Source organism: Pelobates fuscus, chromosome 3 (genome assembly GCF_036172605.1).
Source record: "Pelobates fuscus isolate aPelFus1 chromosome 3, aPelFus1.pri, whole genome shotgun sequence".
Classification (NCBI taxonomy): Eukaryota; Metazoa; Chordata; class Amphibia; order Anura; family Pelobatidae; genus Pelobates; species Pelobates fuscus.
In genome coordinates, this window is record NC_086319.1 from 27,687,040 (window position 1) to 27,705,513 (window position 18,474).

Consider the following 18,474-nt stretch of genomic DNA (forward strand, 5'->3'; position numbering starts at 1 on the left):
AAAGGATGGCAATACACGTGCCTGGTCTACCGAGGCACTTCAGGCTTTTGACTTTCTTAAGACTACGTTCGCCTCTGCACCTATTTTACAGCATCCTGTCCCCTCATTGCCATATATACTTGAGGTTGATGCTTCCGATATAGGGGTAGGTGCTGTCTTATCCCAAAGAGAGTCTCCTGACAAGCCATTGCATCCTTGTGGCTTCTTTTCTAAACAAATGTCCAAAGCAGAAAGGAATTATGATGTGGGTAATCGCGAACTCCTTGCTATCATTTTAGCACTCAAAGAATGGAGACATTTGTTAGAGGGCACTAAGGATCCTATCCTCATATTTACGGATCATAAGAACCTATCCTACCTTAGTGAAGCTAAAAGATTGTCTTCCAGGCAGGCTAGGTGGTCACTGTTCTTGTCTCATTTTAATTATATAATCACCTATAGGCCAGGTGATCGGAACACTAAAGCGGACGCTCTGTCCAGACAGTTCGAGACTATTGACAAACAGGAGATTGATGTCACTCCTGTCATTCCCCCAGACAGGATAATAGCAACTACTATATTGTCTATTTCCTCGTCCCTCTTGCAGACCATACAAGCGAAATAAAGCATGGCACCTAGCGAGAGGCCTAATGATAAATTGTTCGTTGACGTTCCCGAGTGACGGGATATTCTGTCACTGTATCATGATACTAAGACTGCTGGACATCCTGGTATTTCCAAAACGGTGTCAGCCGTTTCTCGGTATTTCTGGTGGGATACCTTACGTAAGGATGTTACTGACTATATAAGTGCTTGTACTACTTGTGCATGTATGAAATCCTCTCGTAGAGTTCCTTGTGGGCTGTTGCATCCGTTACCCGTTCCCGAGAGGCCTTGGTCTAATCTATCATAAACAAATATGAATACCGCACTCAATCAGTAGCATCAATAGATGTTAAACCTATGCTTAATTTCACAGTATTTATTGTAAAGCTTATAATTATAATTCATAAAGATAATGGTATTTCATCAGATTGGCACATAATTCATCTTATATACACAAACTATGTACAATATCTATCTAGACACAGTATCTTCCTATGCGTAATAAATAGTTCAAAAAAGTGAAAAAATGAAACAAATTGAGTCAAAAAAAGGGAAAAAGGAAAAAATGAAAAAAGGCAAAAAAAGGGGGGGAAAGGAATAAAAAATGAAAAGACTGCAAAAAATGGAAAAATTGAAAAATAATGAGAAAAATAAGGAAAATGCAAAAAATGAAAGAGATGAAAAAAATGAAAGAGATGAAAAAAATATCAAAAATAAAAGTCCTAATATGTGGCAGTCCAGTATATAGTGCACTATATGTTTGCCCACTATCTGTGGGTAGATCTCACCAATGTCGTCTGTTTCTTTGTATCTGAAGGAAGGTGCTGTAGTCTGTGAGAGATGGTCTGGATGGAAGGGATGGATAAAACGATTTCCTGTTGGTAGAAGGAGTGATCACCACTCTGTATCTGCTGGTGGTTGTTCAGATCTGTTTATAGTCAATGAAGTCAATGAAGTCAATCGGCAGTATAAGGCTCCTTTGGAGATGGACTGTAGTGTCTAGGAGGGCTTTCCTAGTGAGCTTTCCTTGTCAATGGGCTGCGCGCTCGGGACATATGCGTCCCTTCGGTGGCCCCAGTGTCCGGTCTAATCTATCAATGGATTTTATTGTTGAATTACCCCCTTCGAACGGTAACACAGTCATCCTAATGATAGTAGATCGGTTTTCCAAAATGGCTCACTTTGTGTCTCTTCGCAAGTTGCCCACTTCCAAGGAACTGGCTCTTATCTTCGCTAGAGAAGTGTTTCGATTACATGGTATTCCCTTATCTATTGTATCCGATAGGGGTAGCCAATTTATTTCCAGGTTCTGGAAAGCCTTTTGTTCGGAGATGGGTATTTCTCTCTCATTTTCTTCCGCTTACCATCCCCAGTCTAATGGAGCTGCTGAACGTGCCAACCAGTCTCTGGAGCAGTACCTCCGTTGTTTTGTGTCTCACCATCAGGACAATTGGTCTGACCTGCTTCCTTGGGCTGAGTTTGCTCGGAATAACGCCACTCATGATTCTTCCGGCAAAAGCCCTTTTTACAATGTCTATGGCCAGCATCCCGTGGTTCTTCCGGCTGCGTTCTCCTCACAGGGCATGCCAGTTCTGGATGAGCATTTGGCTGGTTTGCGTAATACTTGGGAGCAGGTTCAGCGTTCTTTGGTGGACTCTGCTGCTCGCCAGAAGGCTCAGGCTGACAAGCATCGCAGAGCGGCTCCTTCCTATGTTGTGGGGGACTGGGTTTTGCTTTCCACACGGAATATTCGCCTCCGGGTGCCTTCTATGAAATTGGCTCCCCGCTTCATTGGTCCTTATCGCATTATACATAAGGTTAATCCCGTTTCTTATGCCTTGGGTCTGCCTAAGAATCTGCGTATACCTAATGTATTTCACACCTCGTTGTTGAAGCCTTACGTACGCAACCGCTATACCCGGCATACTCCCCCTCCCCCTCCTGTCTCTGTGGAGGGTCATGAGGAGTTCGAAGTGTCTGCTGTTATTGACTCTCGTTTCCTTAGGGGTCGGCTTCAGTACTTGGTACATTGGAAGGGTTATGGGCCTGAGGAGCGCAGTTGGATTTCTGCGGATGCTGTTCATGCTCCCCGCCTTGTACGTTCTTTCCATTCGCGTTTTCCTGCCAGGCCTGGTCCTGCCCGCCCGGAGGGCGTGTCCTCAGGGGGAGGTACTGTAGCGTTACTTACCTTATCCGGGGGCCGGCCGCGGTCCTCTCTTCAAGCCGTGCGCGGTCCTGCGGCTGCACGAGCCGCGCGCGGCTCATCCGACTCGCCTAACAGGAAGACGGGCAGTGACCGCGAGATGCGGTCATGTGTCCCGCCTGCAGCTAAGAGCGCGCCGCGAGTCTCGGGCGTGCTCTTAAAGAGACAGTGGGAGCCTAAATTGCAAAAAGGCTCCCATTGGCTCCTGTCATGCCAATCACCCCATACACTTACCTGTTGGGGGTGTGGAAGTGACAGGAGCCAATCACATTAGTTTGAAGGCTACTTATACTCACCCTTTTCCCTTAGTTCCTTGCCCTATCGTGGTTTCTGCTACAGTTCCCTTTAGTGCTTGTTGTGTTCAGTTGTGTTTCTCCGTATTTGACCTTGGCTTTGTATTCTGACTTCGTTTTCGCTTTATCCTTCTCTGTACTGTTTGCCGGCTTGCTGATTCCTGTGTACCAGACCCCGGCTAGTTCTCGTTTACGCTGTCTCTTTTTGCCCTTGACCTCGAATCGTTCCTGACTCTGTACTTCTCCTATTACGTCGAGTCCGGCCACTCTAAGGTCCGGTAGACGTATCTCTCCTCTGTGCTGTTTTCTGTTAGGCTGGATCCTGCGTGTAGGGGTATATACTCATTACAACTGGTCCTTGAGGAAGTTCAGTTAGAGGAACGAAACGCGTATTCAGCTGTATCCCGCTTTTTGGCTTTTTAATTTTATCCCTATCCTACTCTTGCAATGTATTGGCTATATGATTACAGTCATTGTTCTGATGGAAAGTAAACCTTTGGCTACATGCGAGGTCCTGAGAGCTCTGGGCCATGTTTTAATTAAACAATATCATTGTATTCTGCTGCATCCAGCTCTCCCTCAACCCTGGACAGTCTACAATCCCTGACACTGATAATCAGCACCCTGCTTCAGCGTTGGGATTGTGTGCAGGTAATAAGTGGTGAGGAGAGGCTTCCACGTGACCAACCTGCTATAATGAACAATCTGTATCCTTCCACCATCCTCGTGTGTGTGTGGGTGTGGGTGTGAGTGTGTGTGTGTGTCCACGTGTATGCATTCTGTGTTTGTAAACACAGTATCTTGCATATATCTGTTGAAATAAAAATGCAGATTACAATATTCAGCCAGCGTTGTTTGTTTGTTTTAGAAGACTAAATGAAAGGTAGAATTATTAACACACAGCTTGTAAAGAGCTCTCTTATTATTATTAGCGTTTATTGATAAAATGTCAGCTTGAATTGTGCCATTTAAAGAGTTCTATAAATTCACTTTGAAGAGGGCCCTGCTTGCAAGCTTTTCACATCATTTTATTACAATGAAAGTTTGAACAGAGAAATTATCACTGATATGTCTAATTAAAATAATAATATTTTGTTCAAAATGATCTGTTGGCTTGAAAATGAATTTTTTGAGCAATTTCATTCTCCAGAATAAAGTAATTATAAATGAAAATAAATACAAATAAATATATATATATTTCTGCTACAAAACACAGCCCTTTGCCGAATGTAATTATATATAGTATTATATACACTGGATTAAAATATATCTATGTAGGCTAGAAGCCTCATCACTATGACTTATTCTATTGGATAGAATATCTCTACCACTACCACAGTGTTCTATTCAATTTTGAAGAACCCCACCACCACTATGTACCATTCTATCAGATGGAACATTCCCCACTATTCCAATATATTAGATGGAACATCCCTGACTATGACATTCTATAGAATGGAACATCCCCCACTATTCCATTATATAGGATGGATCATCCCTGACTATGCCATTCTATAGGATAGAGCTCTCCCCCCACAACCACTGTTTCCATTCTATAGCTTAGAACCCAACTGCTGTGTTCCATTCTATTGGTCATAACCTCTATCGGTTAGATTTTTCAGTACTGTATTGTATTGTATTGTATATTGTATTGCTGTGTTCTATTCTATAGGATAAAGCCCTAACTGCTTTGTTCCATTATATAGGATAGAACCCCGACTGCTGTGTTCCATTATATAGGATAGAACCCCCACTGCTGTGTTCCATTGTATAGTATAGAACCCCACTGCTGTGTTCCATTACATAGGATAAAGCCCTCACTCCTATGTTCCATTATATAGGATAGACCCCCCCCCCCTGCTGTGTTCCATTATATAGGATAGAACCCCACTTCTGTGTTCCATTATATAGGATAGAACCCCCACTGCTGTGCTCAATTATATAGGATAGAACTCCATCTGCTGTGTTCCATTGTATAGGATAGAACCCCCACTGCTGTGTTCTATTCTATAGGATAAAGCCCCCACTGCTATGTTCCATTATATAGGATAGAACCCCCGCCCCCCCTACTGCTGTGTTCCATTATATAAGATAGAACCCCTTTGCTGTAATTTATTCTATAGGCCTCGAATTCCCAGTGTTGTGTTCCATTGTATAGGATAAAGCCCTCACTGCTATGTCCCATTATATAGGATAGACCCCCCCACTGCTGTGTTCCATTATATAGGATATAATCCCCACTGCTGTGTTCCATTGTATAGGATAGAATCCCCACTGCTGTGTTCCATTGTAAAGGATAGAACACCCACTGCTGTGTTCCATTCTATAAGATAGAACCCCTTTGCTGTAATTTATTCTATAGGCTCGAATTCCCAGTGTTGTGTTCCATTGTATAGGATAAAGCCCTCACTGCTATGTCCCATTATATAGGATAGACCCCCCCACTGCTGTGTTCCATTATATAGGATAGAATCCCCACTGCTGTGTTCCATTGTAAAGGATAGAGCACCCACTGCTGTGTTCCATTCTATAAGATAGAACCCCTTTGCTGTGTTTTATTCTATAGGCTCGAATTCCCAGTGCTGTATTCCATTATATAGGATAGAACCCCCACTGCTGTGCTCAATTATATAGCATAGAACTCCATCTGCTGTGTTCCATTGTATACGATAGAACCCCCACTGCTGTGTTCCATGCTATAAGATAGAACCCCTTTGCTGTTTTCCATTCTATAGGCTGGAATTCCCAGTGCTGTGTTCCATTAAATAGGCTAGAACTCCCACTACTGTGTTGGACTTTACAGAATAGAGTCCCCACTGCTGTGTTTTATTCTATAGGATAAAGCCCTCACTGCTATTTTCCATTATATAGGATAGAACCCCCCTCCATTATATAGGATAGAACCCCCCTCCATTATATAGGATAGAACCCCCCTCCATTATATAGGATAGAACCCCCACTGCTGTGCTCAATTATATAGGATAGAACTCCCACTGCTATATAGGATAAAGCCCTCACTGCTATTTTCCATTATATAGGATAGAACCCCCCTCCATTATATAGGATAGAACCCCCACTGCTGTGCTCAAATATATAGGATAGAACTCCCACTGCTGTGTTCCATTCTGTAGGATAGAATCCCCACCACTGTGTTTCATTATATAAGATAGAATCCCATTGCTGTGTTCCATTATATGGATAGAACCCCACTGCTGTGTTCCATTATATAGGATAGAATCCCATTGATGTGTTCCATTATCTAGGATAGAACCCCACACTGCTGTGTTCCATTATATAGGATAGAACCCCCACTGCTGTGTTCCATTTTATAGGATAAAACCCCACTGCTGTGTCCCATTACATAAGATAGAATCCCACACTGCTGTGTCCCATTATATAGGATAGAACTCCCACTACTGCGTTGTACTTTACAGGATAAAGCCCTCACTGCTATGTTCCATCATATAGGATAGAACCCCCCCCCCCCCCACCCCCACTGCTGTGTTCCATTATATAGGATAGAACCCCCACTGCTGTGCTCAATTATATAGGATAGAACTCCCACTGCTATATAGGATAAAGCCCTCACTGCTATTTTCCATTATATAGGATAGAACCCCCCTCCATTATATAGGATAGAACCCCCACTGCTGTGCTCAATTATATAGGATAGAACTCCCACTGCTGTGTTCCATTCTGTAGGATAGAATCCCCACCACTGTGTTCCATTATATAAGATAGAATCCCATTGCTGTGTTCCATTATATAAGATAGAACCCCCACTGCTGTGTTCCATTATATAGGATAGAATCCCATTGCTGTGTTCCATTATATAAGATAGAACCCCCACTGCTGTGTTCCATTATATAGGATAGAACCCCCACTGCTTTGTTCCATTATATAGGATAGAACCCCCACTGCTGTGTTCCATTATATAGGATAGAACCCCCATTGCTGTGTTCCATTATATAGCATATAATCCCACTGCTGTGTTCCATTATATAGGATAGAATCCCCACCGCTGTGTTCCATTCTATAGAATAGAGCCCCCACCACTATGCTCAGGATAAAAGAGAACATATTTATAGAGGTTTGATTTAAAAGTACCACCATTTATTTTTATAAGCTCTCGTTATTTAATGTTTAGTATCTAGTTGCTCGAGTATTCATCTTTATCACTCAGTAATTACCCATAACCATTGACTAAAGTTTATTCATGATTACAATCCCCACATCATTTTCTACAGTTTGATTTTGTCATTTCCTAATTTCATGATTTAGACTGTATAGTATTCCTCACAGATTAACTACTTACATTAAGCAACAGTGATGCTATATCCACATTACTAAATAATGTAAGCTTTAATCAGGTCATTTAAATGAGGCAGGTTTTATTGTAAAGTGCCTTTGGGCTACATTATATTGCCAATAAAATAGTTTATGTCAGAATTTTAATAAAAGATTGTAGGTTATCAAGAGATCAGATTGCACACGAAGGACATTAACATGATGCTTGGGACACCTGACTAAATGAAGCAGAAAAATCTTACTTAAAAGAATCAGATATTTCAGCTATACAATTGTCCTATAGTAGGATAATATTAAAATGTAATATCAGAAGTTATTACTCCATCAAATAGACAACAAACGTTACATAGCAATTCCAGACCTGCATTATATGTCCATGCCTGCTGTCAATGACAAGCAATTGACTTATGATCACAGTTGGAGATTTTAAGGAACATATTGCAATATAATCAAATGTTGTATTCCACCATGAGAAGCAATGTGGAAAAAGGGAGTAATTTTAAAGCAATCTTCTCTTGATTCATGTTATCTCAGTAAAAAAGTATATAACAAAATTGGAAAATTAACACTGAAAATTAGCAAACTGTGCATAAAGAAGCAGGGGAGGAGAAAGACATATCACACGCCTGCAACGAAATGTGCTCCTACCAGCCGGAGGTGCAGACCAAGTTCTCTGGATCCCTCCTGCCCATGGTATCAGGCAGGAGACGGGTTTCTTTGATCTCCTCCCTGGCCATGGAGCCCCCTCTCTTGGCTGATGCTCAAGTAGCCCTTGATCTCCCCTGATGGCCTCGGACCATGACTATTTACGACCATTGCTTGGCATCTCCTGGGCGGGCGGTACTCCTGGTGCCCCATACCCCAATCTGCCCCTGAATTTCTAAGTTTAAAACCAAAGTAGCTGCATTGGAATCACAACTGACGTGGAGATTTTTTTCCAGGTTGTCTATGTTGACCTTAAATTTGAAATTGTCTTTGAACTCCTGACAATTCTCACTTTAGTGAATAACCATGACATTAATTAATGTGTGTCCTCTTCACTTTCCTGATAGTAACAGTTCCCCTTTCCTTCCTATTTAAGCATTTACTGGGGTGCGGTGTGGGGTGAGGTGAGTAGCGAAGGCAAGCACAAAACATATTGACCTTTACAACATGTCCAGATACTAGCGATGTGATATTTTAATCCTGGAAACATCTGGAACTTGATGGAATGGTTCTGTTTCTTATCTCTAAAGAATGTTCTTTTCTTGTGGAGCAACAATGGCCCTTTGGCACTCAACTTCCTCCACCACCCTCCTCATCAAATTGGTAATGCCTTTCCTTGCATTGAGCATTGAAGGCAAACTTAACCTTGTGCCATGCATGTCATGGTTTAAACCCCAAACCCCAGCCATGAAATCTTTAATCATGTGGGATGTCATGTGCCAAAGGAAACAAACAGTGGGGTCCCAAAAGTAACCAAAATACACCCAAATACAAAATATGCTGCACAACTTTACTCTATAGAGAAATTACCCAATATCTGGATTTCTTTAAAGATATTTAATCATACCTGGGCATATGCTGAGAACTTTGCACATTCTTTCTTTGCTGCACAAGAGTTCTGGTTCTGATAATATATTCACCTGAAATTCACCAAAAATCGCAAAGTTTACAAAGGTGATGTTACAGAAAAGAGTTACAAACAGATCTTGTTACAAATGGTTAAGATTATTTTATGCTCTTGTAATTTTTTGCATTATTTACTATAATTCTCTCCTAATTAGTCTCTCCAGAAACCATACTGTTTCTCTACAGTTCATAATGAATGAATGCTGCTGACAGGCTTATTGTTCTATCCCGTTGTCCCTCTCACATGTCACCAATCTTTCAATCCTTACATTGGCTTTCCGTGTCCCGTAGGATTCAATATAAAATATTAACTCTTACTTACAAAGCTCTCAACAACTCTACCCCCACACCCCACACTTTTTTTAAACTAATTCACTGAATCACCCCTTCTCAGCCATTCCACTCTGCCAGTGACCTTTCCCTGTCCGCTGCTCATACCCATACTTGTAAGTCACGTTTACAAGACTTCTCACGTGAACCTCCACTCTTCTTGAACAGCCTGTCTCCCCCAATCAGACTCTCCTCTACTAGGCAATCTCTAAAATTTCATTTTTAAAGGGGCACTATAGTCACCAGAACCACTATAGCCTAATGTAATTATTTTGGTGTGTCTATTGCAGCGTTTCACAATTGGGGTTCCGCGAGAACACAATTGAAGTTCCATCAAAATATATAAAAACAGAATGGCTGCGGGTGGCGAGGGAGCAGTGGGCAGGGATCTCCCTGCTCAGCTCCCTTCTGCGCACATCAGTGAGGCCGGAGCCTGAATATGACGTCACTCCGGCATCATTAAGAGGCGCGTGAGGGAGCTGAGCAGGGAGATCACTGCTCCATAGCTGCCCGCACGCCAGCCGCTCAGCAGCCCCACTGGACTCCAGGGACTGCACATCAGCCACTCAGCAGCCCCACTGGACCACAGGGACACTCCAAAGGTAGGGGGGCTGGGTGGACTAAAATAAAAAAAAATTAGAAAATTGTATGTGTGCCTGTTAGGGAGTTTGTATGTGTTTGTGTGTCTGTCAAAGAGTATATGTGTGTTTGTCAGTGAGAGTGTATGTGTGCTTGTCAGTGAGTGTGTGAGTGTGTATATGTTTGTCAGTGAGAATGTATGTGTGCTTTTCAGTAAGAGTGTATATGTGTTTGTATGTGTGTCTGTAAAAGAGTATGCGTATTTGTCAGTGAGAGTGTATGTGTGTCTGTCAAAGAGTATGTGTGTTTGTCAGTGTGTGTGTCTGTCAAAGAGCATGTGTGTCTGAGTGTGTCAGTGTGTGTATCTGTGTGTCAAGGTTTGTGTATGTGTCACTGTGTGTATCTGAGTGTGTGTGTGTATGTCAGTGTGTGTGTGTATGTACTAGTGTATATCACTGTGTTTGTATGTGCCTGTGTGTGCATGTGTCTGAGTGTGTCAGTGTGTGTATATGACACTGTGTGTATGTGTTAATGTGTGTATCTCAGTGTGTGTATGTGCCAGTGTGTGTATCTGGGGGTGCAAGTGTGTGTATATGTCACTGTTTGTATGTATATGTGTGTCAAGGTGTGTGTCTGTGTCAGTATGTATCTGTGTTCCACTATGTGCCAGTGTGTGTGTATCTGTGTGTCAGACACACACACACACACACACAGATACACACTTACACAGAGATACACACACTGGTACATAGAAACACAGATATACACACCTTGACACACACCAGCACATACAAACACAGATACACACACTTTAAAACATAGATACACACACCTTGACACACAGATTCACACAAACACACACACACACACAGATACACACTGTGTGTCAAGGTGTGTGCATCTGTGTCAGTGTGTGTATCTGTGTGCCACCTTGATACACAGACACATACAAACACAGATACAAACACTTTGACACACAGATAGATACACACACACACAGATACACACTGTGTGTCAAGGTGTGTGTATCTGTATGTATCTGTGTGTCAGTGTGTGTATCTGCATGTCAGATACATACACACACACACACACTGGCACATACAAACACCTTGACACACAGACACACACAAAAAATGGCACAATTTTGTTTTCTGGGGGAGAGAGGGTGGGGGGTGTGGGGGTGGGGGGGGATATTCCACGATGTTGATACGCTATGTCAAAGAGTTCCATGGGAAAAATTAATTGGGAACCCCTGCTCTATAGCATACCCTTGCAGTCTTAGCACTTAGCACTTTTCAGAAAAAAAGCAGAAAAGGCAGTGTTTACATTGCTACCTAGTAACACCTCAGACAGCCACCAGAGAGCACCTACATTCAGCGTCTCCACACTCTGCATTGAGATGCTGAACACGTCCCAGAATGATACATTGATTCAGTCCTGCACATGTGCAGTAGCCTCAAAAACATCGGATTGGTTGGGATCATCAAGATTGATAATATTAGCAATGCAAGCAGGGCCAGCTGTAGTGAGGATAAAAGGTAAGTAACTCACCTTTTAACTAACTCCACAGAGGGAGGGGGGGGCGACATCTACACAGCTATACGTTTATGTTCCTGACTCTATAGTGTTCCTTTAAGATTAAAAAATGAATACAACACATTATTTGGTTTTGCAAAAATCTATGACAGTTCCACTTTAAACTGAATGAACAGGACAATCAATCAAGATCAAACTTTAAAAGTTCCATGCTGGTTGAAGAAAGGGGGGGGGGGGGTTTACACTGAAATTCTTGCAAAAATATTTGTTTTCTGATATTTTTACTGTAAAATAAAGTGTGTTAGTTCTTGAACTTAGAAAATAATACAGATACTGTCTAATCATCTCTGACATTCAGTCCTGTGACTGCCGCTCACAGAATTATTCTAACAGATCAGAATAGATTCACATTGATTTTCTCATGAATCGTCCTTTTATCTGCAGGATAGTTATGTTTTATGATAACAACTCACACGTTAGCTGTGCTTATTAAGAGCTCACACAGGGTAAGAGAGTAGAACTTGTAGAATGAACAGGACTACTTGAGCATTAATTAAGTGTATCTCAGTAAGGAAATAAGACCTTGTGTGTCTAAGGACAGGAACAGACAAGAAAAGCCTGCTTATATTTCAATATATTCCTCATTACATTTAACAAATGACCTTTGCTACTCAAAGTCTTATTATTTCCCTCTTCAATCAAAGAGCTAATCATTAATACCAAAGCTCTGGAGGATTATTCAAGTTAGGTCTGACACCAATAATAATTTTTTATTTAAGTGATGTCAGTTTATATTTATCTTATCTATTAGACAAAGAGGAACGTTTACTTTTCTGATAATGAAGGTTCCCCTTTCCCTCTCCCCAAAATGTTATTGAATTATTAACCAGCTGCAGGTACCATTTTTTCCAAGATGCTGTGGGTACCCTCTGGTATTTGCGTCCACTGGGAGCGCTGTGCACTGATCAGCTACGAACAACATGTTTAAATTGGGGATGACTGCAGTGATATTTGAGCTTGAATTTGACACAATGTTGTATGTTTCATTCCCCCCTAAAGAACCTGGTACGCCAAGATTTTAGCCTGCCGGTTGTCTTACCTGCATTACTTGCCTTAATTGCACAAGTTCTTTTCTCTTCTCGCAACATTCTTCATGTACTCTCTTATATGATGGAATGTAAATTAGAACATCTCTGTAGTTTGACATACCTAGAATTACGAAGATAAAAATATTAACTGGAATACCTGTAGATGTACATTTAGAAGAGTATGGACAAATCAATGTTCAAATTACAATGCCATTCTAATTCTACAAAGGACAATACTCAAACTATGCATTAGTAGTTTTTGTTCTCTTAGTCTCTTGTGGATATTGTACCCATCAAACTAGCCAATATTAAACTATTATTGTGTGAGGGGCAAATAAGGCCGTATAGGAAGTAAAGGGGGAAATAAGTTGCTTGAGGTGTGCCGGAACCGACGTCGTGGTAGGCCTGTAATAAAAGAGGGCCCACCCAAGAGGTGTAATGAAAAGTATAAATGGAGGGAGTGGAGGGTGGGGACATGCGAATCGCTAAAGATACGTACGGGACGGAGGAAGGTGAGTAGGGGGTTTAAGTAGGGTAACATGCCCCTCCCACAATTGCAGGTGTCAGACCTTCCGGCATTCGCTAACCGTGGACTTCCGGGTTCTCGGAGCGCGGCCACTCCCCCTCCTATGACGTGGTCGTTCCCAGGGTTCATAGAGAGTCCGCGTCAACACCACAGTGCTGGATCAACTCGAAAGCTCCCGCGAACTTCAAACTGAATATTTACTTCTACTGTGTATCGGACCCGGACTGTTTAATCATTTACCCTCCTTCTCCTCTCCTACGACCTCGGACTGTTTTTGGATATTCTCTTGCCTGCTGCAACCTCGAATCTCTGTGGAATCTCTATCACCAATTTGGATTATCACTCCTTCATAAGTTAAGTAAACCAGATTGGCTCAAACTTAATATATAACCATCCTAAATCTAAGTGGTTCGCTATCTGCTCCACATCAACTCATAATCTTGTTTCCAACACCTACTTATTAATTATCTGCATCCTAATTTGGAACTTCTCGCTGGTTGTGTTAAATTTACCTTATCCTAAAACAACATCAAACACCGCTGCTGGTTATAACCTGCCAGGAATTAAAGAGACAGTTCAAATTGATTATCTTTTTTATTTAAAGTAATAAACATTATCAAACTCAGAAATCTGCAGTTGTTTCCATCTTATCAACAATTGAGCGTTACAGATTGATCCAGCCTAATTAATGGATACAGCAGATCTCACTTCTGAAATCACCAGATTAAACCAAAGGGTGGATACTCTCACTCAAGGCATGCAAGATCTACAGATCACCAATGAAAGAATCCTTACTTATGTAAGGGACTTGCAAACCCATACTCCTCACACAGTTACACACTCAGCTAGTGACCCTGCTGTCTCCAACCCCGAAAAATTCTCTGGAGACAGGTCCCAATACCGAGAGTTCATCAATTCTTGCAAGTTGTTGATTGCCTTAAAACCCCGATCATATCCCACAGAAAGATCTAAAGTTTGTTCTGTTATTTCATTTTTGAGAGGTGAACCCATGGCCTGGGCTCATTCCTTTCTTGAGAATGATGATCCCATATTGGATTCTCTGGATGAATTCTTTGAAGCCATGTCTCTCCTTTACGAAGACCCAAACAAACAAGCGACTGCAGATTTAACCATTAGAACACTGCAGCAAAGAAACCGGCCTGTTGAAGATTACATTGCTGAATTCAAACGATGGGCACCTGAAACTCAGTGGAATGACATAACTCTACGTAACCAGTTCCGTATTGGGTTATCTGAAGCTGTCAAAGATGAGCTCTCCAGAACTGAACTACCTACTACACTAAATACACTTATTCAACTGTCAATCAGTATCGACAGAAGACTTAGGGAAAGAAAAGCTGAGAAATCACTCACTAGCTCTCTATGGAAAAAACCCTTCACCTCTTCAAAGGCACCGGAGAAACCTATAACTCCCGCTGAACCTATGGAAATAGGGGTTGTGAGAAGTCCTCTTACTCCAGAAGAGAGAACCAGAAGAAGACAACTGAACCTCTGCATGTACTGTGCTTCGCAAGAACATGTGGTCCCAGACTGTCCCCTATTGAAACGTCCAAGAGGCGGTAAGCATGGTTCTACCACGACTATAATGAGTGTACTTCCTTCTAAACCAACCTCTCATTTCTCCTCTGTCTCTCTCATATTACAGTGGGACAAAGAAAGAATTACGACTAAGGCCATTATTGATTCCGGTGCTAATGGGGTGTTCCTGGACTCATCCTTTGTTACAAAAAATAAAATTCCTTGTGTTCAAAAACGTAATTCCGTCTCTGTCAGAGTTATTGATGGCTCCTTAATCTCCTCGGGGCCCATTCGCCTTGAAACTGTCCCTTTAAGGACTACTACTAATTATGTCCATTCTGAATTTCTTGTTTTTGATGTCATAAATTCTCCTCTTTATCCTATAATATTAGGGATAGACTGGTTACGGACTCACAACCCACTTATTACCTGGGCTCTTTTCTCTCTCACGTTTAACTCTGCATATTGCCAGAAAACATGTCTACAACACATCCCCATTTTGCATGTTACTAGGGAATCCACTATACCTTCCAGCTATTCGGAGTTCGCTGATGTGTTCAGTAAAAAGGAAGCAGAGACACTTCCTCCTCATCGACCCTATGATTGTCCGATTGACCTTGTTCCTGGTGCTCCTATCCCTTTTGGACATATTTATCCCCTCTCTGAATCAGAGCTAAAAACCCTCAAGGAATACCTAGATGAAAACCTCCGGAAGGGGTTCATTAGACCTTCCTGTTCACCAGCCGCTTCCAGCATGTTTTTTGTGAGAAACAAGGACCAGACTATACGCCCCATCATCGATTACAGGTCTTTAAATAAAATAACTATTAAGAATCGTTACCCTCTTCCCCTGATCAATGAGTTGATTGAAAGATTAAGAACAGCTACCATCTACACTAAACTTGACCTTCGTGGGGCATATAACCTTGTTAGAATCAAGGCCAATGATGAATGGAAAACGGCGTTCAGAACCCGATATGGTCTTTACGAATATCTTGTCATGCCCTTCGGGCTATGTAACGCCCCTGCAACCTTTCAGCATTTCATTAACGATATCTTCCGAGATCTCCTAGACGTTTGTGTCATCATTTACTTAGATGATATTCTCATCTACTCCAACAACCTTGAAGAACACAGAAAACACGTGAGATGGGTATTATCCCGATTAAGAACACACAAATTATACGCAAAACCAGAAAAATGTATATTTGAAGTCAATGAAATCACTTTTTTGGGATATGTTATCTCCCCTCATTCAATAAGTATGGATACCTCCAAAATAGATTGCATTGTCAACTGGTCTACTCCTACTAATACTAAAGACTTACAACGTTTTTTGGGATTTGCCAACTTCTATAGGAAGTTCATTAAGAATTACTCTAAGGTTGCTCATCCCCTCAACCTGCTCAATAGCAGTAAACGGTCCTTTGCTTGGAACGAAGAGGCTCAAGCAGCCTTTGATGAATTAAAACGGAGATTCACAAGTGCTCCCATTCTTCAACTACCTAATCCTGCTTTTCTCTACGTCATGGAAACGGATGCTTCTGATACAGCTATCGGGGCTGTCCTCTCTCAACACCAAACGCCTCAAGATCCTCTCCATCCAGTAGCTTTTTTTTCACGATCTTTGTCTCCTGCTGAACGAAATTATCCTGTAGGAGAAAAAGAATTATTAAGTATTAAAGCTGCATTCGAAAACTGGCGTCACATACTTGAAGACACACGCACTCCTGTAATTGTTTATACCGACCACAGGAACCTTGAATATCTTCATTCCAACAAAACACTCTCTGCCAGACAAGTACGCTGGAATCTTTTCTTTTCCCGTTTCAATTTTCAAATCATCTACAGACCTGGATCCAGAAATAAAAAGGCAGACGCCCTGTCCAGAATTCACCAAGATCTTCCTGTAAACGAAACTCAACCTCCTAAAATCATAGGTATTATTTCGTCATTAACTGATGATATTAAACATCTTAAAGAAGAAGATCTTGAACTTCCCAAGCAAGACAATCTATCAAAAAAGGACGGGTTGTATTACTTCAAAGACAGGTTATACATTCCTCCCTTGCTTAGGAATAAAATACTCTCCTTGATTCATGATTCCCCTCTGGCTGGTCATCCTGGTACAAGAAAAACACTGGAGCTGTCTAAAAGATATTACTGGTGGCCTCGCCAGGACAGAACCATAGAATCTTATGTCAAAAACTGCCCAACCTGTCTGAGATCAAAATCTGACCATCATCCACCATTCGGTCAATTACTGAGCCTACCTGTTCCAGAAAGACCTTGGCAGTCCATCTCAATGGATTTCTTGGTAGAACTCCCTCCTTCTCAACATCATACCACCATTCTGGTGGTGGTAGACCGTTTCACCAAGATGTCCCATTTTATTCCTTTAAAGAAATTACCCTCTTCATCTGAACTTGCAAAAGTATTCATCAACAACATCGTGAAACTCCATGGTCTTCCTGAAGAAATCATATCAGACAGAGGAACACAGTTCACCTCCAAATTCTGGAATGAGATGTGTTCCTCCCTCAACATTCAACGTAAATTATCTTCAGCCTATCATCCTCAAACCAACGGACAAACAGAGAGAGTTAACCAATGTCTTGAACAATACTTGCGGTGTTATTGCTCTCATTTACAAGATGATTGGATCACGTGGTTACCAATGGCAGAGTTCTCATACAACAACTCGGTACACACTAGTAGCAAAATGACTCCATTCTTCTCAAATTTTGGATTCCATCCTTCTTCATTCCCCGATCAAGGACTTCCTTCTTCTAATCCATACGTCTCCAACCATAACTCGTTCATGTCTGCCCTCTTCCTCAGGTTACGTGATAACCTTAAAAATGCATCATCTGCTCAGAAAAAGTTTTTCGATACTGGTAGACGACCTTCCCCTACTTACAAGGTTGGTGATCTTGTATGGCTCTCTTCAAAAAACATTGTTACCAACCGTCCCTCAAAGAAACTAAGTTCACTCTTCCTTGGCCCTTTTCGTATATTGTCACTCATCAACGAAAACGTGGTTAGATTGAAACTTCCACCTACCATGAAACTGCATCCAGTCTTCCATGTGTCGTTGCTTAAACCACACCACTCCGACCCTTTCATGAGGGATGTTCATACCACTCCTGATCCCGTTCTGGTACAAGGTGAAGAGGAATACGAGGTTCAGAGGATTCTCGACTCACGAATCCATCGTGGTTCCTTACAATATCTTGTCCGGTGGAAGGGCTACGGAGTTGACGAAGACTCATGGGTGTCATCCTCCGCGGTGCATGCTCGTCGACTTATCAACGCGTACCATGCTCGCTACCCATCCAGACCTCGTTGACAGCATCCGGTGGCTGCTTCTTATGAGGGGGGTTCTGTCAGACCTTCCGGCATTCGCTAACCGTGGACTTCCGGGTTCTCGGAGCGCGGCCACTCCCCCTCCTATGACGTGGTCGTTCCCAGGGTTCATAGAGAGTCCGCGTCAACACCACAGTGCTGGATCAACTCGAAAGCTCCCGCGAACTTCAAACTGAATATTTACTTCTACTGTGTATCGGACCCGGACTGTTTAATCATTTACCCTCCTTCTCCTCTCCTACGACCTCGGACTGTTTTTGGATATTCTCTTGCCTGCTGCAACCTCGAATCTCTGTGGAATCTCTATCACCAATTTGGATTATCACTCCTTCATAAGTTAAGTAAACCAGATTGGCTCAAACTTAATATATAACCATCCTAAATCTAAGTGGTTCGCTATCTGCTCCACATCAACTCATAATCTTGTTTCCAACACCTACTTATTAATTATCTGCATCCTAATTTGGAACTTCTCGCTGGTTGTGTTAAATTTACCTTATCCTAAAACAA

The 18,474-nt window shown here is 41.9% G+C and overlaps 1 protein-coding gene across 2 annotated transcripts in view; it reads right to left on the reverse strand.

Moving 5' to 3' along the window:
• Positions 1-18,474, reverse strand: part of CPED1 (cadherin like and PC-esterase domain containing 1) — a 187,979-nt gene that overhangs the window by 119,617 nt on the left and 49,888 nt on the right. For both annotated transcript variants that reach the window (XM_063446835.1, XM_063446834.1), the window contains exons 3-4: positions 12,545-12,654; positions 8,942-9,014 (exon numbers count right to left, since the gene is read on the reverse strand). In XM_063446835.1, the coding sequence (XP_063302905.1) occupies positions 8,942-9,014; positions 12,545-12,654 (183 nt within the window). The remainder of the gene's footprint in view (positions 1-8,941; positions 9,015-12,544; positions 12,655-18,474) is intronic.